The sequence below is a fragment of the Arachis hypogaea genome, chromosome 14 (assembly GCF_003086295.3).
Source record: "Arachis hypogaea cultivar Tifrunner chromosome 14, arahy.Tifrunner.gnm2.J5K5, whole genome shotgun sequence".
NCBI lineage: Eukaryota > Viridiplantae > Streptophyta > Magnoliopsida > Fabales > Fabaceae > Arachis > Arachis hypogaea.
In genome coordinates, this window is record NC_092049.1 from 132,399,332 (window position 1) to 132,424,983 (window position 25,652).

Consider the following 25,652-nt stretch of genomic DNA (forward strand, 5'->3'; position numbering starts at 1 on the left):
GGAATGGGTGCACATGGTTGATTCGACTGAGTCTGCGGCAGCGCAAGGGCATTTGGGAGGTCAAACGGTACAATGGACCTCACACTTGTCTTGCGACCTCCATCTCGAGTGACCACAGGAGCTTGGATTATCATGTGATTTCGGCGTTCATTATGCCAATGGTTAGGGCTGATGCATCCGTCAGCATCAAGGTGCTCCTAAATGCCACGGCAGCACACTTCGGGTTTAGGCTGACTTACAGGAGGGTCTGGATGGCGAAGCAGAAGGCTATTGCCCTCATATACGGTGACTGGGATGAGTCATACAACGAGCTCCCCAGGTGGGTGTTGGGAGTCCAGTTGACGATGCCCGGTACTGTTGCAATCCTACGGACCAGCCCCGTTCGAGTTAGTGGACAAGTAGACGAGTCTCAAGCTTTTTTCCACAGACTTTTCTGGACATTTCCACCGCTCATCGAGGCATTTTGCCATTGCAAGCCCCTAGTTAGCATTGACGGCACCCATCTGTATGGGAAGTACGGGGGTACTTTGCTCATCGCGATTGCACAGGACGGGAACGCCAACATTCTACCTGTTGCATTTGCACTAGTAGAGGGTGAGAATGCAGAGTCTTGGTCATTCTTTCTCTCCCACCTTTGACAACACGTGACACCGCAGCCAGGTCTTCTGGTTATATCGGACAGGCATAACGGCATCAAGGCTGCGCTTGAGGCTCCTGACGGAGGTTGGTTACCTCCATCTGCATACCGTGCATTCTGCATTCGATACGTAGCGGCTAATTTTGCCCTTACCTTCAAGGGAAAAGACGCACGAAGGCTTCTAGTGAATGCGGCTTATGCCAAGACCGAGCTTGAGTTTGATTGCTGGTTTGATATTCTTCGGTCCGAAGACCCGGCGATGTGTGAGTGGGCGAACCGGATTGATTATTCCTTGTGGACTCAGCATCGTGATGAGGGACGGAGATTCGGTCATATGACGACGAATATCTCCGAGTGTGTGAACTCAATCCTGAAGGGTGTCAGAAACCTGCCTGTATGTTCTTTGGTGAAGGCAACATATGGAAGGCTTGCGGAACTCTTTGTTCGCAAGGGGAGAGAGGCTGAGGCCCAGATGGGAACCGGACAACAATTTAGTCAGTACTTGGTGAAGTGTATTGAGGCCAACTTGAAGACGGACAGGTGCTTCACGGTGACTTTGTATGACCGGGATAACTCCGAGTTCATCGTAGCGGAGACCACTCCGACGGGCTCTTTCTCATTGGGTAGCTACAGAGTATCGCTTGCCTCTCAGACATGTGATTGCGGGTACTTTCAGGCACTTCATTTCCCGTGTCAGCACGCACTTGCATGTTGTGCCTACTCACGAGTGACCTGGACCTCTTATGTTCACAGCGTCTATCGGATTAGTTCGGTATTCAATGTGTATCGGATTGGATTCACACCTCCGATCCCGGAGGGTTTCTGGCCACCATACGACAGGCCCACTGTGATACCGGACCCTAACAAGAGGCGTGCGAGAGAGGGTCGTCCGAGGTCCACTAGGATACAGACGAATATGGACGAGGCGGATCCGAACCGGCCAAAGAGGTGTGGCCTATGTCGCCAACCCAGACACACACGCCGGAATTGCCCACAGCTAGCTGGATCGTCTCAGACAGGGGGCCATTAGTAGCCATGTTCTTAGTCTTGGTACTTATTTTTTTAAGTTTCGCGCTTCGATGTTTTATTTAAGCACTCATGTAACTTGTTGAGCTTTGTGTGTTGTATTGGGCATGCTGTGGGTTAACTAATGAATATGTTATGGTTTCGCTTTGAGTCTTTCTACAAGTCTGGTGAATGAAATTTTTAATAAGTAAATCAAAATATTACATTGTGGCGTACTACAAATGAATCTGATATTCAATGATATAACCTTTAAACACCCGTTTCCAAAGTACAACAACATGATTAAAACAACAAAAGTGAAATAAAGCTAAGATAACAACAACAGTTAACATGGCCAGCATACATGAAACATGAATCATCTAAACAAATGCGAGCCCGTAAAGCAACGACGAGGTACCCGTGTCCTCTGACCTCTGCGGATAAGCGGCTCCTCGTCCTCGATCTCGTCCTCCTCCTCATCCGGGGCAAGCTGTGCAGGTGGCGTACAATGGATGGGTGCCACAGACGGCTCGGCAACTGAATGTGATGCAGCAGTGTAGGTGGAGGGTAGGGTACCTCCCAAACCAAAATGGTCGGCAACAGATGTCGTAGGAGGCTCATTCAGATCGACATCTAAAGGTGCCTGCGTGCCGAAGGTCTGACCACGTCTCCGGGCCGACATGTCCTCTTGCATGATGGTGGTAATCTCCTCTAAAAACTGCTGACCCCCAAAGTCCGCATCAAGCGTATCTGAGGCAAGGAAGTCTGACCACTGTGATCCCGGAATAACCCATGGGGTACCCTCCTGCTGAGGCTGGTCATCAGCGGGTACACCAACGAAGTAATCTCCCAGAGGCCCCGACCCGAGTCGAGCGTCACCAGGGTCAGCCCCATCACCCATACCTGACCCATACCACTCACTTCCATGTCCGCCATCGTGGGTACTAACACCTGCAACTGCTACTGCCCCTGCACTATCCCCGCCCACGGGCCCATGATGATCGTCGTCATCGTCATCCTCGTCACGACCAGGGTGCTCCGCTGCAACACGCCCTCTCTGTCTCCCTCTCTGGCCTCGTCGTCCGCCTCCAGCGGGACCCGCATCGTCATCATCGTCCATAGCATGCTCAAGCCATCTCCAGTCATGCTGGCTCCATCGTGTCCCGACACGAGCTCTCCTCTCAACCCGCCGTCTATCCAGCACGTCCTCAGGACGATCCATGTCAGGAACTCGCCCAGCACCCCGCTGTGAGGCCTCAACTGGAATAGAAACGGCTCTCGGATCCCCCAAGTGCATATCCGGAGACAAGAATCTCTTTCCATGCTGACTCCAACACTCAAGGAACTCATGCGACGATCCAGGGTCGGCAATAACATCGAACCTCAACACGGTCTCCGCACGGTCGTCCCAATATAGATGCCACTTCTGCAAATGGTACGGAAACCATTGATCACCGCCTCTGTCGTCCTTCGACATCATAAAGTCGATGTTCAGGGCGGGATTCGGACGGGGCTGCACCCCTCCGAACTGCGGAAGAACCCGGTCTATCTGATGCCACTCTATGACGGCAAAGTAGATCAGCGACGTCACAAACCGCCACAAAGCCGTATGTTGAGGCTCCAAAGCCTCTGGATGCACAACCTGAACTACGTCGGGGCTGTTGTACGGCATCCAGATAAACTGCACGGAGAACTCCCCAATGTCAGGGCAACTCATGGACCCAACTTATAAAGTGTGGTTAAATAGAGAAACTTATTAAGTAGCGTACTGACCTCCCTGTCCTGTAACCGGTCTATCCTCAGCCTCCACATCTGCACTCTAGGACCCTTCTCACTACCGGAAGGATTGTACCCAGACCACCTGCATCATAAACATGTGTTACGGCTACTTAAATGTGTGTTTAGGGCATGTAATACATTATTAATAAACATGGAGTAATGTATATTAAATTGAAATAAAGAAGGCTTACTATACTACCTCGAGGCCAATGGCCAGCTGAACGTCTCATACCGTGCAGGCCTAAACCGAGGAAATCGCCAGAAGATCCATGACTGAAGTAGCTGAAGTGGGCCCGCTAGCTTGACAACATGTCTGTTCGCCACTCGACACATGCACCGGTACAACCATGCCAGTGCTGCAGAACCCCAGCTGTAGGTACCCATCTCCTCCAGCCTAGCTACGTACGGAAGCCATCTGATGTGAATGCGGTTGCCAGACTTGTCCGCAAACAGCTGCGTGCCCAGCAACATCATGATGTACGCACGGGCATATCGGCGCACAGTCTCGTGATCGGCTCCCTCAGGGCACTCACCAAAAGTCTCCTGAAACCAGCTGCAGTTCACTGCGTACTTCTGAACCTGGCTAGGAGGAGGTATCACTCCAAGCAACTCCTGAAACCACTCCCAGGCTGGACGCCCAACCTGGATGTATATATGGAACTCTGATAGGCAGCCGCTCACGTAACGCCCGTCCACTGGCAAACCCAACTGGTATGCCACGTCCTGGAGTGTGATCGTGCACTCTCCGAACGGCATATGAAACGTGTGCGTTTCCGGACGCCATCGCTCGACGAATGCACTGACAAGGGCCTCGTCTAACCGGAACCATCTATCGTTCAGCCTTGCAAGATGGTATAGACCGGCCATCTGCAAGTACGGAACGTATCTGTCATCCAGTCGCATGCCCTGCTGCCGCCGCATGCTCTTGATGCATCGCTGAGGCTACGCATGAAATGCACCGCATTGTTAGAACCAGCTTAATAACCAACGACAAACATAACCAACACAATAAATCATCAACAACACATCATACTAAATTAAACCGCATAAAAATACATGAACAAGAACCACATGCAAAACAAACCCATAGACCGCACAACTAAACCGGTAACATAAAACAACTTAAGTAGAACCACTAACATAAAACAGCTTAACCAAAACCATTAATATAAAACAGCTAGCATAAAACAACTAACACAAACCACTAACATAAAACAACTAACAGAAACCACTTACATAAAACAACTAACATAAACCACCAACATAAGAAACCAACGTAAACCACTAACTAAAAAGAGCTAACATAAAACAACTAAAACAAACCGCTAACATAAACCACTAACATAAACCACAAACATAAACCACCAACATAAACCACCAACATAAACCACCAACATAAACCACCAACATAAACCACTAACATAAACCACCTACATAAACCACCATCTAACCCGCATGCAAAACCACTAACTCACATATACCACTACCACGAAGATTTTTCTGTACTAACCTCCTCGTTGATGATCCCGGCTATATGAGCAACTCCGTCCAAGCGATATAACCGTGCCGGATCGTCCCCCATCAGCAGAGTATTCCGTTCAGGTCTTCGTCGTAGAGAATCTGGGTCGTTTTCTCTGAGATTTGGTGGGGTAGGGGAAGGAAAGAATAGTTCGAATGAGGCTGATTCGAACTCCTTATATAGCCGAATCACTAGTAATTCGAACCAGCCCGGTTCGAATTACTAAGGAGCCACGAGAAGTGTAATTCGAACCAGCTTGGTTCGAATTACATGGTTTGCTAGAATAGGCATAATTCGAACTAGCCTTATTCGAATTATGTGGAGCTTGAGTTCGAACCACCTTGGTTTGAATTACCTTCAACTTTTTCTTCTCCTAATTTGAACCAAGTTGGTTCGATTTACTAAGGAATGTAATTCGAACCAGGCTGGTTCGAATTACATAGAAATATGCCTTGGCTCATTGCTGAAACGATTTTGCTTTTGGCTTATTTACGTAATGCGAAACTACCCTTGGATTATTACGGTTTTTTACCCTTTAGTTTACACATATTTAATATAATTTTACAAAACATAACAATTTTTAATATTTATGATTTACTATCTTTAATTTACCGCGAGTCTCTTTCTAGTTTAATTATTAGTGAAAAACATCATCATCATCTAGTAGTATATATGTCTTTGTCTTTGTCTTCTATACTATAGACACTTAATTGGTATCATCAATGGAGATTCCCTACTATCTCTACATTCTCTCAATAAACATATGCTTCTTGTTATTGTTACCCGAATCACTTTATTCCCAACAAGTGTACCTAAATGGAACAGTTTATGATTGCACCGATACCCCTTCTACACCAAAAGGATATCTTTGCAATGGCCTCAAGAAATCATGCACTTCATTCATTGTTTTTAGGTCCAAACACCCTTATGATAACCCTGCAAGCATTGCATACCTTCTTGAATCTAAAGCATCAATCAACAAGCTCTCAAACAATGCAAGAATCCCTTCTAACAGATCCATCATTGTTCCTGTTTTCTGTTCATGTCATGGAAATATCTATAGCCATGATGCTCCTTACACTGTCAAGAACAATGACACATACTTTGTGTTGTAATTATTCTATAATTAGTACAGATTTGTTTATATTAGGACAGATTTAGTGCAGATTTGTTTTGAATAGCTTTTATTACTTGTTATTTTCTTTCCTTAATTAGGTTGTAAATAATCTTTATATTATGTATGTAATCACTCTCTATGTGAAACAATTCAGGAATAATATTCAAAAATCTTCTTTTCAAGTTGGTATCAGAGCTCCTGATTATGAGGGCTCTGCTTCCGCATTTTTCCAGCATTTTTCCAGGCAGCCTTCATTGCTGCAACTATACGTGTTTGGTGCCTTGCCCCTGCTGCACGCTGCCATCGGAATTTTTTTTCCGGTGAGTTTCTGAACGAGACCACCACCATCAGAAGCGGGATTTGTTGATCTACAAAGCCTAGGAGATTTCGCCATCGGTCCCTCCGCACACGATCTCTTTGATTGCGACGTTGCTTGCCCAGACACGATCGTCGGTTTTCTTTTTTCTTCTTCTGTCTTCCTTTTGCTGCCGATTCTTACCAATGACGGATGATAAGACTGCGCCTCTCATCAGCCCCAATGATCTACCAGTGTTACAAGGGTCGTATCATTTTGATGGGCGCAACTACCTCCAATGGTCTCAACTGGTTCGCATTACTCTCAATGGGCGAAAGAAATTAAATCATCTAGAAGGAAACCCTCCAGCCATGACAGACCCCAAATATGAAGCCTGGGATGATGAGGATGCTTTTATCATGACCTGGTTATGGCATTCTATGACACTAGAAATCAGCCGTAATTATATGTTCTTCCCCACTGCTAAGAAGATTTGGAATAATCTAAGTCAGGCATACTCAATGAAGAAGGATACTGCAGCATGTTATGAAATAGAAAACAAGATCTTCAATACCAAGCAATGGAGCCTCTCCATAACAGACTACTATGGGACGCTGAATCGTTTGTGGATCGAGTTAGATCAGTATCAAAATTTGACTACGCAGTGCACACCTGATTCTACTACATTGACACAATTTATTAAAAGGATACGTATATTTAAATTTCTGTCTGTCTTGCACTTTGAATTTGATCCAATTCGGGTTTAAATTTTGGGTAAAGAAAAAATTCCTTCTCACTCAGAAGTTTTTCATATTGTACGAGGGGAAGAAACTCGGAGGTCAATCATGTTGGAAGGAGGAAATTCTGTTGATGGTTCAGCTCTAGCCACCGGCAAAGGTCCTTTAAAAGGTTCATCCCTTTCGTATGGAAAGCCTCTCTCAAAGGCTCACCGTGATGATCGCTGGTGCAGTTATTGTAGGAAAATGGGTCACACTAAGGACACATGTTTTAGACTTCATGGAAAGGAGAAGGTCCTCGAACATATTGGAGGATTCAAAGGTGCCATACAAAGACGTGCTAACTACACATTGTCTGACTCTTAAAGTGTGGAAGGCCAAACTATCTCACAAGCTGCAAAGGAGCCCCAGCCCTTAGCAAAGAAGAATTAGACTATTTACGTGGTCTTATGGACTCACTTAGTAAGACATCTAGCCCTTGTGCTTTAACCATGACTGGTAAGAGTTCTAGCTTCTTATCCTTTAATGCTCCTAGCACTGAGAGTACCTGGATTGTAGACTCTGGTGCTACAGATCATATGACACCTCATTCCCTTTCTTTTTCATCTTACACTAATTCATCTGGTCACAAACAAATCACTGTTGCTAACGGTTCCCATATTCCTATTACTGGATATGGTAACATCCACCTTCAACCTTCTATCCATTTAAAAAATGTGCTTCATGTTCCAAAATTATCTATTAACCTCTTGTCTATTCATAAGGTTACCAAAGACTTAAATTGTGCTGCAACCTTTTTTCATACTCATTGTGTATTTCAGGATCTTACCACGGGGAGGACGATTAGAATTGCTAAAGAACAGGACGGGTTATACTCCTATGGAACTGGTTTGTGATAATAAGTCTGCCATTAGTATTGCATAGAATCCAATTCAACATGACCGAACAAAGCATGTAGAAATAGACCGATATTTCATTAAGGAGAAATTGGATAATGGTCTTATAGCCACCAAGTACATCCCTTCAAGACTCCAATTGGCAGATATGTTCACTAAGGGACTTCCCATAGAGCACTTAAAAGACCTTACTTGCAAGTTGCGAATGATAGATATACATTCACCAGCTTGAGGGGGAGTGTTGTAATTATTCTATAACTAGAATAATACCCGCGCGATGCACGAGGCGGTAAATTAATGATAGTATATAATAAATATTAAAAATTATTATGTTTTGTAGAAATAAATTAAATACGTGTAAATTAAAGTTAAATTTAAAAGGTGTTTTATTTAAAATAATTTGTAATACAAAAGATTTGGATGTTGGAGTTGTACAAAGTGACATTTTTATTTGGTGGTTTGATTTTTACATTTGTCTTAGTTGATGGACTTAGTCTTCTTATGTGGCGCTCGTCTTCCTTTTTTTTATTGGTTGTTGTTAGAGTTGTTGCTTTCTTCTTTCTGTCGTAGGTTTTTGTGAAGGCATGTTCTATATGAATTGTTGAGTTTGATGCACTTTCTATTGTATTGTTTGTTCCATCATTGTATGTGTGTTCTTCTTTCGAAGATGTGTCTTGAATTTGTATGATTTTCTTTCTCCTTAATCTCTTGATGTAGTGGTGCTTCAATGTCATTATTTTTCTGAAATGTCATTAGATTTGAAGCAGTTGTGCCCAATAAGTTTTTTGCTTCGCCATCAAATAGTACAAAAGTTGTTGTAACACTTTGATCTAAAACCTTTAATTGAATTCTGAACCTAAAATAAGTATTGCGTTAGTAACTAATAATTTGATAGATGAGATTATGAAAAGTATATAGAGTTATTTTATTGTTGGATATTGTGGTGTTTGATTACATGTGCCACAAATGTAGTTGTTTCCTTTTTATATACTTTCTTCTTACACTTTTTACATTCAACATAGTTCCATCTAAACATAGTTCCATCCAAATTTGTCATCAATTTCATTTATAGTTGCTAAAATTGTGAAGATCTTTTCCTATTCCAATATTCAATTTATGTTATCATTATTAGGTATATGGTATTTAAGTAAGTATCAATGTATGATGCATGTTGTGAGTTTTTTTTGTCATACCTGATCATCAGATTCTCATTACATGGCCATTAGATCTTTGATAATTATTCGATTTCTAATAATTCTGCTCTGAACGAATCATGCTCTATTGAGTAAGTTTGAGATGTGTAGTTCAGAAATAATTTTTTTGTGCTAAATTTGATGTTATTTGAAGGAATAGTGATAAGAGACTTATATAAGTAGTTTAAATAGTATGAAATTTGAATACTTATAACGTAAAATTTATTATGATTAATAATATTATTATGACATTTGTAATATGGATGTTTATTAACTTTAGTGAGTTATTTATAAACATTAATAAATTAATTGTTGGGGTTATAAATTTATTGTATTGTTTATAAAGGTAAGATATAATAAATATAGGAATATGAATTCAATGTATTTGTATGTTACAAATTTATTGTATTGTATTTTTTAGCTTTTTATTTTTATATTTTATTTATTTGCTGATTTAGAAATAATAATTGATTTGGCAAGAGTTGAGTGCTTGATTCTAAAATTTTGCCAAGTAAACGATATTGCTGACATGACATTAGTAGGAGGAAAGAAATGTCTTAAAAGTAATGTTGATAAACTTATGCATCTACTTTTATATATTAAGAATAGATTAGTACAGATTTGTTTATATTAGGACAGATTTAGTGCAGATTTATTTTGAATAATTTTTATTACCTGTTATTTTCTTTCCTTAATTAGGTTGTAAATAATCTTTATATTCTGTATGTAATCATTCTCTATGTGAAACAATCTATTCTTAATATATAAAAGTAGATACATAAGTTTACCCACATTACTTTTAAAACATCTTTTTCTTTCTACTAATGCCATGTCAGCAACATCGTTTACTTGGCAAAATATTAGAATCAACCACTCAATTTTTGCGAAATCAACTATTATTTCCAAATCAACAAAAAAAAATATACAAAAATTTGTAATCAAATTTGTAACCTACAAACACATTAAATCCATATCTATATATTTATTATAGAGTTAATAGTCAATTTCGTCCCCGAAAGTGTGCTCGATCTCCATTTTCATCCCCGAAAGTCAAAATTAATCAAAAATGTCCTCGAAAGATACCCGTGTTGATCACGTTCGTCCTTTCGTCTTCTCGGTTGATGAGATGGCAAACGGTCGCTTACGTGGCACGTTAACTGCCAAGCTGGCCAACGCCAGGGTGTAGGATGTTGTTGCTGACAAGATAAGTTTCGTTTAAGCCATCAAATTAGTCCTTCGAGTTTATAAACCCTAATCCCAAAACAAACGATAAATACTTCGAGGTGATCACTTTCGGTGGCAGTAGAGGTAACTAGGAGGCATAATCCCTGGCTGGCTGCGTGGATGGGGAGAGGAGATGGTAGTTGTGGTGGCGGTTTGTCACATGCATCGCACGACAGTCATGGATCCAGTGTTTCGATGCGAAGGAGGAGGGTGAATGCTCATGATGGATCATGTTTCTGTGGGCTGAAGACTGTGATTAAGAAATCTGGGACAGCGGAGAATCCGAGTAGATTGTTCCATGCATGTCCAAGGTACCGGGTGAGTGATGGTAAAGGAAGTTAAAGCTTTTTCATGTTCTTATCCTCTGTTGGGTGTTCTCTGATTTTTTTGTTTACTCCCATATGAAATTGCAGAAGGGTAGTCACTGCAATTATTTTAAGTGGGTTGATGATGATGAATTTGAAGCAGTGAGTGTGTGTGGTACAAAGAAAGATGCAGGAGCTGATATGGAGGTTGAAGGTGAGTATGATGAATGGAGGGTGAAGGTGGCATGGAAGTTGGGCACTGTGGAAGCTGAAGTTAGAGTTTTTCATGTTCTTATTCTCTGTTGAAGGCTTGTGTTCTTTCAGAAAACTCATTGCGAGCCTTGTTTCTCCAAACCATGATGATGTGCCTCCTGTTACTTGCATAGTTTCTGATGGTGCTATGTGGTTCACTTTGAAAGTTGCTCAAGAGTTCCACATCCCTCACTTTGTATTTTTCACTCCCAGTGCCTGTGGCATGCTGGGATACATTAACTTTGAAGAGATTCAGAAAAGAGGTTATTTCCCATTGAAAGGTACTCTCTTGTATTATATTTTGACAAGTTTTTATTTGTATCATACAATTTTTTAATAGAATAAAATAAAAATTTATTCTTTTCAGATGAGAAGAATCTGCTTGATGGATATCTTGATACTAAAGTTGATTGGATTCCAGCAATGAAAGGAGCAAGACTAAAAGACCTTCCCACATTTCTTAGGACTACTAATCCTTCTAATGTAATGTTCAATTACAACATAGTAAAAGTGAACACTGCTATGCATGCCAAAGGGGTTATCCTTAACACCTTTGAAGACTTAGAATCAGAGGTTTTGGATGCCATCAGAGCCAAATACTCCAATGTCTACTCCATTGGTCCATTATCAATGCTATTCAAACAGCTCTCAAACTCAAATACTCAATTGAAGTCGATTGATCTGAATCTGTGGAAGGAAGACAACAAATGCTTGGAATGGTTGGATAAAAGAGACAGAGGTTCTGTTGTGTATGTGAACTTTGGTAGCTTAGTGATTATGACACCAAAGCAACTAAGTGAATTTGCTTGGGGTTTGGTTAATAGCAAGTACCATTTTTTGTGGGTCATAAGGCCTAATCTTGTGCATGATAATAATAATAATGGTGATGGGAAATTAAGTGATGAATATGTGAATGTGATTGAAAGATGTGAGAGGGGATTGGTATTGGGGTGGTGCCAACAAGAGAAAGTTCAGTGTCATGCATCAATTGGCAGATTTCTAATACATTGTGGGTGGAACTCAACATTGGAGAGCATATGTGAGGGAGTTCCAATGGCATGTTGGCCTTTCTTTGCAGAACAACAAACAAACAGCTTCTATGCATGCAAGAAATGGGGGATTGGGATGGAGATTGAGTGTGATGTTAAGAGAGAGCAGGTTGAGGAGCTTGTGAGGGAACTCATGGAGGGGCAAAAAGGGAAAGAAATTAAGGTTTATAAACTCGAAGGACTAATTTGATGGCTTAAACGAAACTTATCTTGTCAGCAACAACATCCTACACCCTGGCGTTGGCCAGCTTGGCAGTTAACGTGCCACGTAAGCGGCTGTTTGCCATCTCATCAACCGAAAAGACGGAAGGATGAACGTGATCAACACGAGTATCTTTCGAGGACGTTTTTGATTAATTTTGACTTTCGGGGATGAAAATGGAGATCGAGGACACTTTTGGGGACGAAATTGACTATTAACTCATTTATTATATCTCACCGTTATAAATAATACAATAAATTTATAACTCCAATAATTAATTTATTAATTTCTATAAATAACTCATTAAATATAATAAACATTCATATTACAAATGTAATAATAATATTATTAATCATAATAAATTTTACGTTACAAATATTCAAATTCCATACTATTTGAACTACTTATATAAGTCTCTTATTACTATTCCTTCAAATGATATCAAATTTAGCACAACAAAATTATTTCCGAACTACACAACATCTCAAACTTACTCAATGGAGCATCATTCTTTGGACAATATCACCAAACAAAAAGACAATTAGTTTATCAAAGTTCGCGTAGTTCATCTATGGGAAATATTAACACCCACAAATGAAGAAGAATCTCTTTGCTTAGAAATGATTATATTAGATGAAAAGGTACAAAACAAACATATTTATTATATTTTTAAATTGAATTTACAAAAAAATACTTTAATTATTTTTGTTTTTTATACTTTTTATATTATTTTATAATACTTTATATATAATTATATTTTAATATCGTTAAAATTATACTTCTTTTAATATGCTATTCATTATTCTTTTTTAATTAATTATGAACTATGATTTACTAACACTGCAGGGAAGAAAAAGTCTATACTATAAAAAAATTTAAAAATAAAATATACAAATTATTTGTATAGGCCAATTAAAGGTATAATGAAAGCAAACTTTTTACTCATAATTGTTGTGAAAGAAATTAAAGATCCAATTTTAAACATTTTTCAAGACTATTTTGAATTTGCATAACTTGCGACATTATCTGACAGAGTGGGTCAAAGAAAAATACTAACAGGTAATTTCATTTTATACTATTTCAATTATTCTTATTAAAAATAACTTATTAAAAGAATCTACACATTTTTGTTCTTTTTCTTGTAGATGTCATTGAAAAACTACATCAAGAGATTAAGAAGAAAGACAACTATACAAATTCAATATACATCTTCGGAATAAAAATATACATGCAAAGATGGAATAAACAACATAATAGAAAGTGCATACAACTCAACAATTCATAAAGAACATGTCTTCACAAGAACCTCGACAGAAAGAAGAAAGCAACAATTCTAACACTAACCAATAAAGAAAAAGGAGGACGAGCGCCACGTAAGAAGACTAAATCCATCAACTAAAACAAATGCAAAAATTAACCTACCAAATAAAAATGTCACTTTATACAACTCCAACATCCAAATCTTTTGTACTATAAATTATTTTAAACAAAACACCTTTCAAATTTAACTTTAGTTCACACATATTTAATTTAATTCTACAAAACATAGCCATTTTTAATATTTATTATATACTATCATTAATTTACCATCCGCGAATTACGCGAGTCTCATTCTAGTTTAGGAATAATATTCAAAAATCTTCTTTTCAAGTCTTTGAATTGGTGAGAATCTATCATCCACATATATAATGCTACCAAAGGCTCAATTTTGATTCTTAAATGTGTGACTCATTTCCTTTCATGAATGTATGCTATGTATATCCGTTTGGTTTACGTTTTCATTTTCTGATTTCATTTTCAGTATTTTCTATTTTCAAAAATTCACGTATTTACGTATCGTATCGTATCGTATTTGTATTCATGTGTCATAGGTAAAAACAACTTACCAAGGACTAACAACATGCCAAGCATTGATGGGGCAGAATTACTATCCCCCTAATGGACTTCCAATTGGTGCTGAACTCACAGTTCCTTTGTTATGTGCTTGTCCAACAGAAAATCAAACTTCAACAGGTGTCACTTCCTTATTGGTTGATTTGATCAACTATGGTCACACCTTGAAGTCCATAGGAGAATCTTATGGTGTTGGTGAACAAAGTATGTTAGAGGCTAATAAGCCACAAAGTAAAAATAGTAGCAGCTTCACCCTCTTGGCCTTAACTCCTATCTTGGTTCCTCTAAGAGGAAAGAGTTGCAAAGAGGATCCAAATAGTTTCTATTGTAACTGTTCTAAGGAATTCCTTGCTGATGGAAGCTTAAAGGGGATTTATTGTGATGAGTCTGATGGTCAAAAATTTCCTGCCAAATTGGTTGTTTGAATTGGTATTCTTTTTTTATCTAAACTCTCTCTATTTTTCAAGTAAAATATACTTCCATTGAAATCTTGATTTCTACATGAATAATTTATGTTATAAGACTAGCATTGTTTGATTTTTGCAGGTGTTGGCATTGGTGTAGGCTTTCTTTGTTTGTTTCTCTTGGGTTATAAACTATACCAATACATACAGAAAAAGAGAGAAAGGATTCACAAGGAAAAGCTATTCAAACAGAATGGTGGCTACTTGTTACAAGAGAAAGTGTCATCATCACATGGAAATGGATCCCAAAAGGTAATAATAAAGCTTTTCACAGCTGAGGAGCTTCAAAGAGCAACAGATAACTACAACTGGAGCAGGTTTCTTGGTCAAGGTGGATATGGAAAAGTCTACAAAGGAATGCTACCAGATGGAACCATAGTAGCTGTTAAGAGATCTAAGGAGATTGAGAGGAACCAGATTGAGACTTTTGTCAATGAAGTTGTCATTTTATCACAGATTAATCACAGGTATTGAAGCTCAAATATCACAATCAAGTAATAACTAACTAATAACAGGAACATTGTGAAGCTCTTGGGCTTCTGTCTTGAGACAGAAGCACCATTACTAGTCTATGAGTTCATTCCAAATGGAACACTTGCACAACATATTCATAGCAAACCCCATGAATCATCTTCACCACTTTCATGGGATAGCCGGCTTGGAATCGCATGCGAGGTAGCCGGAGCAGTGGCTTATATGCATTCTTCAGCTTCAATTCCCATCTTCCATAGAGATATCAAACCTACTAACATACTCTTAGATAGTAACTATAGTGCAAAAGTGTCTGATTTTGGAACATCAAGATCATTGCCACAAGACAAGACTCACTTGACAACACAAATAGGAGGAACTTTCGGATACATCGACCCTGAATATTTCCAATCTAGTCAATTTTCGGATAAGAGTGACATGTATAGTTTTGGAGTTGTGCTTGTTGAAATCATAACTGGGAAGAAGCCGTTTCGTTTATAGAAGAAGATGAGGGTCAGAATTTGATTGCTGAATTCATTTCTGTTATGAAGGAGAACAAAGTTTGTGATATCTTGGATCCCAAGGTATTGAAGGAAGCTAAGAAGGATGAGATTGTTGCAATTCAAATCTTGCAATGAGGTGTTTGAGGCTAAATGGGAGAAAAAGGCCAACAATGGAAGAGGTTTCAGCTGAGTTGGAATCATTGAGGAAGGTACAAAGTTCCATGTTGGTTAATAACCATGATCATCATCATGTTGAATCAACAAACAATGATGAAAAATTATTGCATAAACACAACAATAGTGTAGTACAAGAATATGCAGTGGAGAGCATTTTGCTGTCATTACAATTACAAATGGAGTCCTCATCCTTCTGAGATGTTATATTAATAACTGATTCTATGTTAGTTATGACTTGTGTTTCAATTTTTGGTCATTATTTTTCATATGCATGAAGTGTGTGTTCCCTAAGACCATGAATTACCATTCATCTTGTTTGATCATTTGACTTCACATGATGAATTCTGAATATTCAATCACAAGGATTGATTGAACGCTAACACTTCAAACAAAAAGAAAATTCATATTGGAAATGTTGAGCTCTTAAAACAAGAGGAAAATTCTTTTACTCAAAGTAACTCACTCTGAAGGTTATTATTGGTATACTTGTTCCAAATTTGTATGAGTCAAATATCTTCCAAGCCTCCAACTTTGAATTATCAAATAGCCAATATTTTCTAGTCATGTTGCTTAGGAAAGTGTAAAGAAGGATAAGAAAATACTAAAACAACCCTGCCTAATGCTTACAAACTTATTCCAAACAGCAGTGCTGTTGTTGTCAGACATTACAAGTCCAAATAGTTACTCTTTTCAATTTGACATGGTATCTTTGAATTCTTTTTGATAAAACTTATTAAAGTATCTAGTATCTACTATTGGTAACATAAAAAAGAACAAAGTGCAACTCATCTATGTTCTTGTCTTCTCCATAGAAGATCAAAGAGGATCATGGAGCTTCACTACCTCAACATTATTTTCACAATCTTCATTCTCTTATCTCTATTTCCTCAATATCTCCATTGCCAACAACAATTCCTCAATGAAACTGTCTTTGACTGCTCCAGCAACCCTTCCACACCAAAAGGGTACCTGTGCAATAGTCCTAAAAAATCATGCACTTCCTTCTTAGTTTACAGGTCCAAACCTCCCTATAACACCCCTCAAACCATTGCAAATCTTCTTGCTTCTGAAGAATCCACAGTATCCTCCATCAACAAAATTTCAAGTAATAAAAAAATTCCTACCAACAAATCAATCATTGTTCCTGTGTCTTGCTCCTGTTCTGGAAATATTTATCAACACAATGCTTTTTACACAGTCAATAAGGATGACACATATTTCATGTTAGTGAACACTACTTACCAAGGCCTCACAACATGCCAGGCTTTGATGGGACAGAACTACTATGCTTCTGTCAACATTGCCATTGGTGCTCAGCTCACAGTTCCCATGCTATGTGCTTGTCCAACTGCAAACCAAACAGCAAAAGGCGTGACATCATTGCTCGTTTACTCGCTTGGCGAAGGCGACACAATCAAGTCAATAGGAGAGACTTATGGTGTTGATGAACAAAGTATTCTTGATGCCAATGAGCTGAACCAGACATCAAATGGAAACAGAAGCTTGAGCCTTATGGCGAGGACTCCGATTTTGATTCCATTGAGGGGTAAGAGCTGCAAAGATGATCCAGAGAGTTTCTATTGTACATGTTCTCAGGGAGATGTCACAAATTCAAGCCTCATAGGACTCAACTGTGAAGAATCAGATGGTCAAAAATTTCCTGCTAAATTGGTTGCAGCACTAGGTATATATATGTATATGTCTTAACCCTCACAGCAATTGAATATAGCTATGTTAGCATGGCTTTAGGCCTATATAGCATGTAGGCTATAGCTGATACTATTAAGGAGAAAAGGCTTAGTTTATATTATTTGCCATATCTAAGTTTAGCAATTATGATATATCCTCCTAAAATTTGCATGTTTGTTACTCATGTATTTGCAGGTGTTGGCATTGGTGCTGGCTTTCTCTGTTTGTTTCTTCTTGGTTATAAGCTGTACCAATGCATACAGAAAAAGAGAGAAAAACTTCATAAAGAAAAGCTGTTCAAGCAAAATGGTGGCTACTTGCTACAAGAGAAGGTCTCATCTTATACAAATGGACAAAGGACAAAGCTTTTTACCGAGGAGGAGCTGAAGAGAGCAACAGATAACTACAACCAGAGTAGGTTCCTTGGTCAAGGCGGCTTTGGCACGGTCTACAAAGGAATGTTACCAGACGGAACCATAGTCGCCGTTAAGAGATCAAAAGAGATGGAAAGGAACCAGATACAGACTTTTGTCAATGAAGTTGTGATTCTATCACAGATTAACCACAGGAACATTGTTAAACTCTTGGGGTGTTGTCTTGAGACAGAAGCACCATTACTTGTCTATGAATTTATTCCAAATGGAACACTTTCTGACCATATTCATGTGAAAGAGGACGAGTCATCATCGCTTTCATGGGATGGCCGCCTTCGAATTGCTTGTGAGGTAGCTGGAGCAGTGGCCTATATGCATTCTGCAGCTTCTGTTCCTATCTTCCATAGAGACATCAAACCTTCAAACATACTCCTAGACAGCAACTACAGTGCTAAAGTTTCTGATTTTGGAACATCTAAATCACTTCCATTGGATAATACTCACTTGACAACTGCAGTAAGAGGAACTTTTGGGTACATAGATCCTGAGTATTTTCAGTCCAATCAATATACAGATAGAAGTGATGTGTATAGTTTCGGAGTTGTACTTGTTGAGCTCATAACTGGGAGGAAACCACTTTCATTGTTACAAGATGAGGGTCAGCATCTGATAGCAGAATTCATTTCTCTGATGAAGGAGAACCAGCTTTCTGAAATTCTGGATGCCAAAGTGCTCAAGGAAGCAAGGGAAGATCACATTCTTGCCATTGCAAATCTTGCAATGAGATGCTTGAGACTCAGTGGGAAGAAAAGACCAACCATGAAAGAAGTTTCAGCGGAACTAGAAGCATTGAGAACAGCACAGAGTTCCGTACTTATCGACCTTGACCGCATCTCGCCTGAAGATGGTGGATCACCTAGCCACACCACCAGGGGACCAATTCAAGAATCTGGAGAGGAAAGCATTTTGGTATCCCTACAAATGGAGTCCACATCCTTCTAAGATGCCTGATTGACACCCCAGATATCTGTTCATGAAAATGTTGGCTACATCATAGAGAAAACCCTTCAGTTGTATATGTATTTGGTTATGACAGAGAAATTTTTTTCAAATTTTTTTAGCAAGGCTAGAGACTTGGCTTATCACATATGTTGTTAAAATATTAGAACTGCTCCTATCACATTTGTACATAATTCTATAAAGTATATTCTGATAAATTTTCTGGCTATGAAGCAGTTTCCATTCTCTTTTCCTCTCATTGGTAAATTTTAAGCATTTGAAGCTTAGGAAGCCCTGACAATTTCAATTAAAATAAGAAAAACAACATTCACTTAGCATAAGGTCCACATGATCCCCTACATTTTTACAAATAGCTGATCTACAATATGGAACATTCCTCTACAAACTTTTTCTACAGCTAACAGCATAAATTAAACAAGGTTATCCACATCAGACACTTATTTATTGGTGTTTGTTATAAGCTGGAACGGTTATCATCAGATATGGTCTCTTCAGAAGATGTGTCACTATCAATAATGATTAAGGCATCTGATTTCTTGACATGTTGCTCCAATGGCTTATTCACTTTCATCATCCCAAATCTTCTTCTTGAATAGGTTGCACACTGAGAAGAACCATTTTGATTTGACATTTGTGGCTCAGTTGTTCCCAAACCATTCAACCTATTTTGAGGCACAAAGCTAGACTTCCCGGCATCCAAGCCATGCTCCGGATGAGAACTCAAAGAAACGGCTGTGGCCGGAGCCAGGTTCGGCTCAACTGACTTTAAAGGAGGAGCGAAAATTGCTTCTCTCAGCCAGTGAGGTAAATTACTGTTTCCTGTGGAAAAGTTAAAGGGAAAATCATTTGAATAAGAATTTTCTCTGGGAAGACTCAAGCTCCCAGGAAAAGATCCCCATTCATAATTATCTGCACTTTTGTTGTAAGAGGCCTTCCTAGAATGAAAGCCCGGCCTATGATTCCGTCCGGTGGTGTTACCATGAGAATTTAACCGAGCACGGGATTTCTTTAGGGTATTACTGTCCCTGTAAGAAAACATATCTTCCGGCGAAAGCTTAGTATTGTCTATTGCACTTTCTCTCCAAAAACTTGCTTTAGGATCTAAGCAGAAGTTTCCTTCCAATGATGCGGCTTTTGGATACATGAACTGTGGAAAAGCAACATCATTCAAAACTTTTAATTGTTCATCCTCCCAACGATCAGCAAGGTCCTTTGCTAACCTTAACGGCGAAAACCTCAGTCTTGGATCCCTTAGCATGGCGTCCCAATTCCCCTTACCATGTCTCCTCACACCAATCCAGAGATAATCCAGCTCCTCTTCAGACCACATGGTTGGGTGTGGCACCAAGTTATCTTGAAAAATGCCCCTTTCATTCAAAGATCTTGCTCTGCTTACAATGCTCTCAAGCATCATTTTGTGTCGGCGATGCCACGGTTTTCGGCTTGCTGAATATTCAGATAACATGTCTTGTACAGAACCTTTGGTTTCACTCAATGAATTTGGCAAAGGCAATAGTGACAAGCAAGTAATGGAATCACAACCTCCAATGTTAGGCTCAACAGGTAAAGACAAACCCAAAGAAAGCGAAACTGTTGGCACAGGTTCCGATCGAATAATTTTACTTTGTTGAACATTCATTCTTTTGCTAGACATCATGCTACCAGTTGACTGAGGTTGAGCAATGATTGAGCAAACATCACTGGATGTTCCTTCTGGAATCATCTGTATATTCAAGAAAACAAGAACTAAATTTATGGTTTAACTAACATGTGCCCTAAGGGCACATGATAAAATTATCAATTAAGAAAGCTTTTATAGAAAACGATGCAAAATTTAAATTCTCAATGCATTTGTTGTGCATTTATTAAAGTAAACTATTTAAAACTTTCTATTGCTAGCAACATTAACTTGTGCCTGAACCCATAATAAATATCAATCAATGGCAACACTATCATTTCAATGAAACAACATACAATTACTTTTGTGTAAACTCAATCTTATTTACATTCATAGAGAAGCAAAGGCATTTATTTCTACCTGTGTATCTTTGACATTTAACAATTCCAATGGAGAAATTTGATCTTCCACAGTGGCAGAACTACTGCTTATAGAGGCCAATTTGTCCGCAGGAGTTGTCATCTTCAAATCTACGGGATGTTTGCCAACACCCAAGTTTAAATCAACTATGTTCTCATCTGCATCACATAAAATATGATATGTGAGCTCTTTTAAGTAAATTGAAAGAAATGCAGGTTAAGCCTTTTTTTCAACAAATGTTGATCATCAATAACTACATGTTTAGCACTAACTGAGAAAATGTACCTGAAGAGTCAACAAGCAGGTCAAATTCACGGAGTCCTCCGGTTTTTTCCGCATCATCACATGTACCATTTTGCATGGCCTCTCTTACAGACGGCTCGGACTCTAGTTCCTGATCAGCAGTTGTGGTTGGGCAGGGATCACTAGAGTCAACATTAATAGAAACTCCTTCACAATCCTTATGCATATGTTCAGCATCCTTTTGAATTAGGCAACTCTGGCCTGGTTCTATTGCAATGGTACCGGTTTTGTCTATGTCCTCGCCATGATGCAGTTGCTCCCCCAAAGGTGTCACACTGTTACAGTGAACACATTAATATTCTATTTTTTATCTGCCACAACTAATGCTTTCTAATGGATTTCATAATGGAAAAATGTAGGCAGCATTGACTTGTATGGAAATATACCATGTTGCGGAAACAACTCCCGAAGTGTCCGGATGGTGTGCATTTTCTACCTGTCATAAAATAAAAAACTAGTGTGATTCATATCAGGCCTATATAATTAACTGTTTTACCGATAGACAAGCAAAACACAAATTGTCATGAACTCGTCAGTGATTCGACAGTTGAGCAGATTTCATATTCAAGATTGTCAGCCTCGTTGCCTAATATTTTAGAGATCTCTTCAATCTGCCTAGTGTGTAACTCTGATGTCCTCAGAGCTATCTACCATTTTGACCGATTTCCTTGCCACTACATTACTACATCCCTTCGAAAGCATGAAAAGTTTTAGATGAGGATTTGGAATACTATATTGAAGTATGATAAAGAATTATTAATTTGGATCGAATTACAGGATCATGGTAGTTAAAATTCAAAGATAGAAATTATATATAGAACACAAACCCAATGATAAAAAATACTTAACTAATGTTTCCTTTGACAACATTAGGTTATCTTCTACACTAGAACTACATGCTCCCCAATAATATAAAGTAGCCAAAGAAGATGTTAACACAACAGCTTAAACCTCATTTTCAAAGTGATAATGTGTGTAAAACTTTAGATAACATACTATCATCCCCATGCTTCGTTGCATTGATAAGTTAATACATAGATCAGCTAAGGGGAGAAAGGAATTCTTAGATAATAGTTGGAATATTACTACAAAACAAGCTTCTATGTTCTATGAACTAGAATCCTCCTAAAACATTTGGCTATCATAAAATTTGCAAGTCCACAGCATTTAGATTTTTATATTAACAAATCAAAGGTTTGAGAAAATCACCAGAAAGCCATACTTTTTCTCTAGCTTGATTAAGCACCCCTCTTTCTGAAAGCTCAGCTGATTGATTAAGGTCAGCCAGAAAAACCGTAGAGCAGCTTTTAGAGGATGCTTCATTTTGGATTTGATTCAACAGCTTCCCTCTTTCCAAATGATCCACTGATTGATTAAGGTCTGGTACTTTATCTACAGGACATTCCTCACAAGATGATTCATTCGTAGAACTAGCGCTGGCATTAACATCAACAAGCATGCTCCACTTGGCTAGCGCTGATATATTTTCCTTCCCGTGCAATAATTCGCTTTGTCCATCGGTTGCATCTGAATCTTTTTTTCTTTTATGGCATCGATTGAAGGTAATTAATGGGGTGCCCAACTTAGTCTTTATAACCTTACGTCGAGATGGGTTAATGAAACCATCTTTTAACTGTGAATCAGTAAATTCTTCTATTCTTGACTTATTCAATACAGAAGATTCATTGCCTTTTGGAGAGCTGCATTCCCTTGTAATGCATGCCTCTGAGCCAACTAAATTCAAACCATTCCCGGCATCCAATTTAACTGAAGGGGGAGTGCATTGTATATTTGGACAATTGCTAAATTCGTTCTTAGAGATTTCAGTGGCACAGGAATCTCCAGGAGGACCAGAAGCATTCTTTGAAGCCTTTTCTGCGTGTACAGCAAGTAATTCACCAGCATCCCTCGCCGTCTCTGAGGTATCCTCGCATTGATGCCTTGATGAAAATGATCTAGACCTAGTAACCATGACTTTTGTTGCATCACAATTTCCTTGCTCTCCAGACTTAAGGCTGTCAGGTTTGCGAACCGGGAGCCATGATGAACAACCTCGCTGCTTGGCAAGAAAATAAAGTGTAATAAATAAACATATGTTTCGCATTTTAGTCATAGAAATGTATATCAAATTCACTTATTTAGTATAAATACAATAATAAAGAGAAAATGCTACATGTAGAAATCAAAGCATTCAGAAGTTTCATTTGAGGAAATCTCACCATCCGTTTCTCTTCATTCTTTTCCATTGCCTTCTCAGCAGTTTGCTTGTCATGTTTATCTTGTGCAGATAAAGAACAATTATGGGCATCTTCAGAAGATGATTGTCGCTTTCTTTTGTATGTTAGGAACACTTTGCGGCCGAACATTTATACCTATGTGAATACAGCTTCTACAATTCTTGATGCTATGCTTCGAAGTACTAATGTCAAAATTTCAGTTAGGTTACAATGTGCATGATGGTTGGCTAAGCTGGGAATGTAAAATGAGCACTGAAAAAAGGGTACAAAGACAAAGTTAAAACTTAAAAGGGATACGCTAAAATGACAGATAAGGAAAAGCATAAAGTGTTAAATGAATAGAACATTATGAATATGAAGAAACTCTAGAATTCAACAACTCTCGACAAGTTCCTTCTCCAAGAGCAACCGCAAATTCCAGAAGAAACTTGCCGAACTTCGACCAAAATCAATACTTGGTCCATTAAGAAAAAGGATTCTTTTTTTCCCCATTTCAATGGCCATACTCTCTTAACCCTAAACCATGAAATATTTTCTCATATAACACATTAAGCCATCCAAAATCCATTGAATGGATTTGTAAATGAACAAGGTCCTTTCTTTTCATAAGAAAAAACACAGAAACACTATTCTAGAAAGCATTATCGTAGCCTCAACTCTACCAAGTCACACCATAATCAACACTTCATTATTTCAAAAGAATATTCATAAATGCTCCTTTTTTGGCTGGAGCATAACACATAAATTGAAACCTGAGAAATTTCAGACATAAACCCCGCCATATTTTCCCTCTAAACACATTAAAAAATAGACAAAAGAAAATTAAAAAGTTGAGTTCTTGCAGTTAGACCCAGCACGAGAACAAGTTCACTTACACTGCAGAATCATGAGCTTTCAAGTTCATCCTCAATCAGCCATTTTCCTTTATTTTCACAACACCCCAGAAGAAAAATTGTAAATTTCTGCAGTTAGCAACCAAAAAAATTTAAAAAGAATCAATCTTTAGCAAATACCAAATAGTGAACACTACAGAAAAAGAAAATCAATAAACAATAAAAAAAAAGAAGCTATGAGTATAAAACCAAAACCAAAAGAAAAAGTAAAGCAAAACAAGAACAAGAAGCAGAAGCAGCTTACAAAAGATGAAAGGAGAAACAGAGGTGAGAGGAGTGAAAGCAAAAACCTTTTCCAATGTTTGTGTCTCTTGTCTCTCTCTCTCTCTCTGCGTGCGTGTCTTTACTCTCTAGTACTTTCACAATTACGTAGTTCCACAAGTGGACTCTGTAAATTTTCTTTTTCTCTTTTAGTAACGAAATAATCTTACCAAAAAAAATAAAAATAAATTACTGCTTGACTTTAAATAAACAATATATTCTGTTTTAGATTTTTTCTGATATCATCTGAACCATTCATTAAATACTATTGAGTGTTGACAATCAATTGCCAAAAAAAAAAGAGTTAAAAACACTTTGAAATGTCTATTTATTTCAAGCGATGTGACACTTATCGAATTTTTTTTAAATAAATAATTTAAATATTTTATTTACAGATATAAATAATTTGTAATTTATTTACCAATTTAAGGTTGTTCATACCAAATAAGTAAGGTTTGTCCTTATATACCGAGGTTAATTTTTTTTTTTTATATGAGTTTGACATGTGAATTGTGCTGAGTTATGGAGTATTGGAGGATATACACTGTTGTGATGGCGTTGAATTTTTTGTTTTAGTAGGAAGAAATCGGACGGTCCAATTTTATTGCAGAGAGAGAGGGACACAAATTGAACCGTTCGATTTGTGTGGAGTACTAAAATCGAACCCAGGATTTTCTGTACCGTCTGCCACGTGGAGTCAGTACTCAAATCGGACTCAGGGTTTTCTGTACTCGGTCCGTCGGATTACAGTACATCCAATCGGACGGTCCGATTTGTCTTGCACAGTCCTCATACTCTAGTGAAACACCATATACCTCCATAACCCTGCTATACACCAACCCTCTCTCCATATTAAAATTAAAAAGTTCATATACGGAAGTCGTTTATTGCGTGATTTATGTCACTTTCACACTCTCTTTAGCTTCCTTTTTTCTTTCTTTGGACATTTCTCTTAATATTTTTGAGGTACTCAGACATTGTGGCGCAAACAACTATACAAGATAATGACATCAACCGTCTAAATGCGACGTGACATATTATTGGAGTGATCGACTTTTTAGACTAGTTTTTTTTTTTTTTACCAAAGATAGGAGACTCGAACCCGCAACCTCTTAATTG

General features: G+C 38.5%; 4 protein-coding genes across 7 annotated transcripts; 3 read left to right on the top strand and 1 right to left on the bottom strand.

Moving 5' to 3' along the window:
* Positions 1-5,662: 5,662 nt before the first annotated feature.
* LOC112743231 (wall-associated receptor kinase-like 2) lies at positions 5,663-16,044 on the top strand. The gene is given in 7 exon segments (XM_072215055.1): positions 5,663-6,046; positions 10,536-10,541; positions 14,082-14,532; positions 14,650-15,034; positions 15,083-15,525; positions 15,528-15,659; positions 15,662-16,044. Coding segments are annotated over 7 exon segments (2,055 nt in total). The 3' UTR covers positions 15,916-16,044.
* Positions 11,635-12,198, top strand: LOC114925232 (7-deoxyloganetin glucosyltransferase-like; the record flags this gene model as incomplete). The annotated part of the gene is made up of 1 exon (XM_029292527.2): positions 11,635-12,198. A coding segment is annotated over one exon (564 nt), but the record flags the coding sequence as incomplete, so codon positions are not given.
* Positions 16,045-16,221: 177 nt separating the features above from the next.
* LOC112744215 (wall-associated receptor kinase-like 1) lies at positions 16,222-19,026 on the top strand. The gene is made up of 2 exons (XM_025793768.3): positions 16,222-17,402; positions 17,603-19,026. Exons 1-2 carry the CDS (start codon positions 16,547-16,549, stop codon positions 18,781-18,783), a joined length of 2,037 nt encoding a protein of 678 aa, XP_025649553.1. The 5' UTR covers positions 16,222-16,546; the 3' UTR covers positions 18,784-19,026.
* A 21-nt stretch (positions 19,027-19,047) lies between these two features.
* Positions 19,048-24,672, bottom strand: LOC112744214 (uncharacterized). 4 transcript variants are annotated; one of them, XM_072215054.1, is made up of 8 exons: positions 24,563-24,672; positions 24,255-24,341; positions 23,362-23,561; positions 22,365-23,198; positions 21,529-21,578; positions 21,125-21,417; positions 20,840-20,997; positions 19,048-20,524 (listed from the first exon to the last, which is right to left on the bottom strand). In XM_072215054.1, the coding sequence occupies exons 3-8, from the start codon at positions 23,506-23,508 to the stop codon at positions 19,256-19,258; spliced, it is 2,751 nt and encodes a 916-aa protein (XP_072071155.1). In that variant the 5' UTR covers positions 23,509-23,561; positions 24,255-24,341; positions 24,563-24,672; the 3' UTR covers positions 19,048-19,255. The 4 variants fall into 4 exon arrangements, with proteins under 4 accessions (XP_072071155.1, XP_025649550.1, XP_025649549.1 ...); XM_025793765.3 differs by having other exon boundaries at positions 23,362-23,631; XM_025793764.3 differs by having other exon boundaries at positions 23,362-23,631; positions 24,517-24,657.
* Positions 24,673-25,652: the final 980 nt, after the last annotated feature.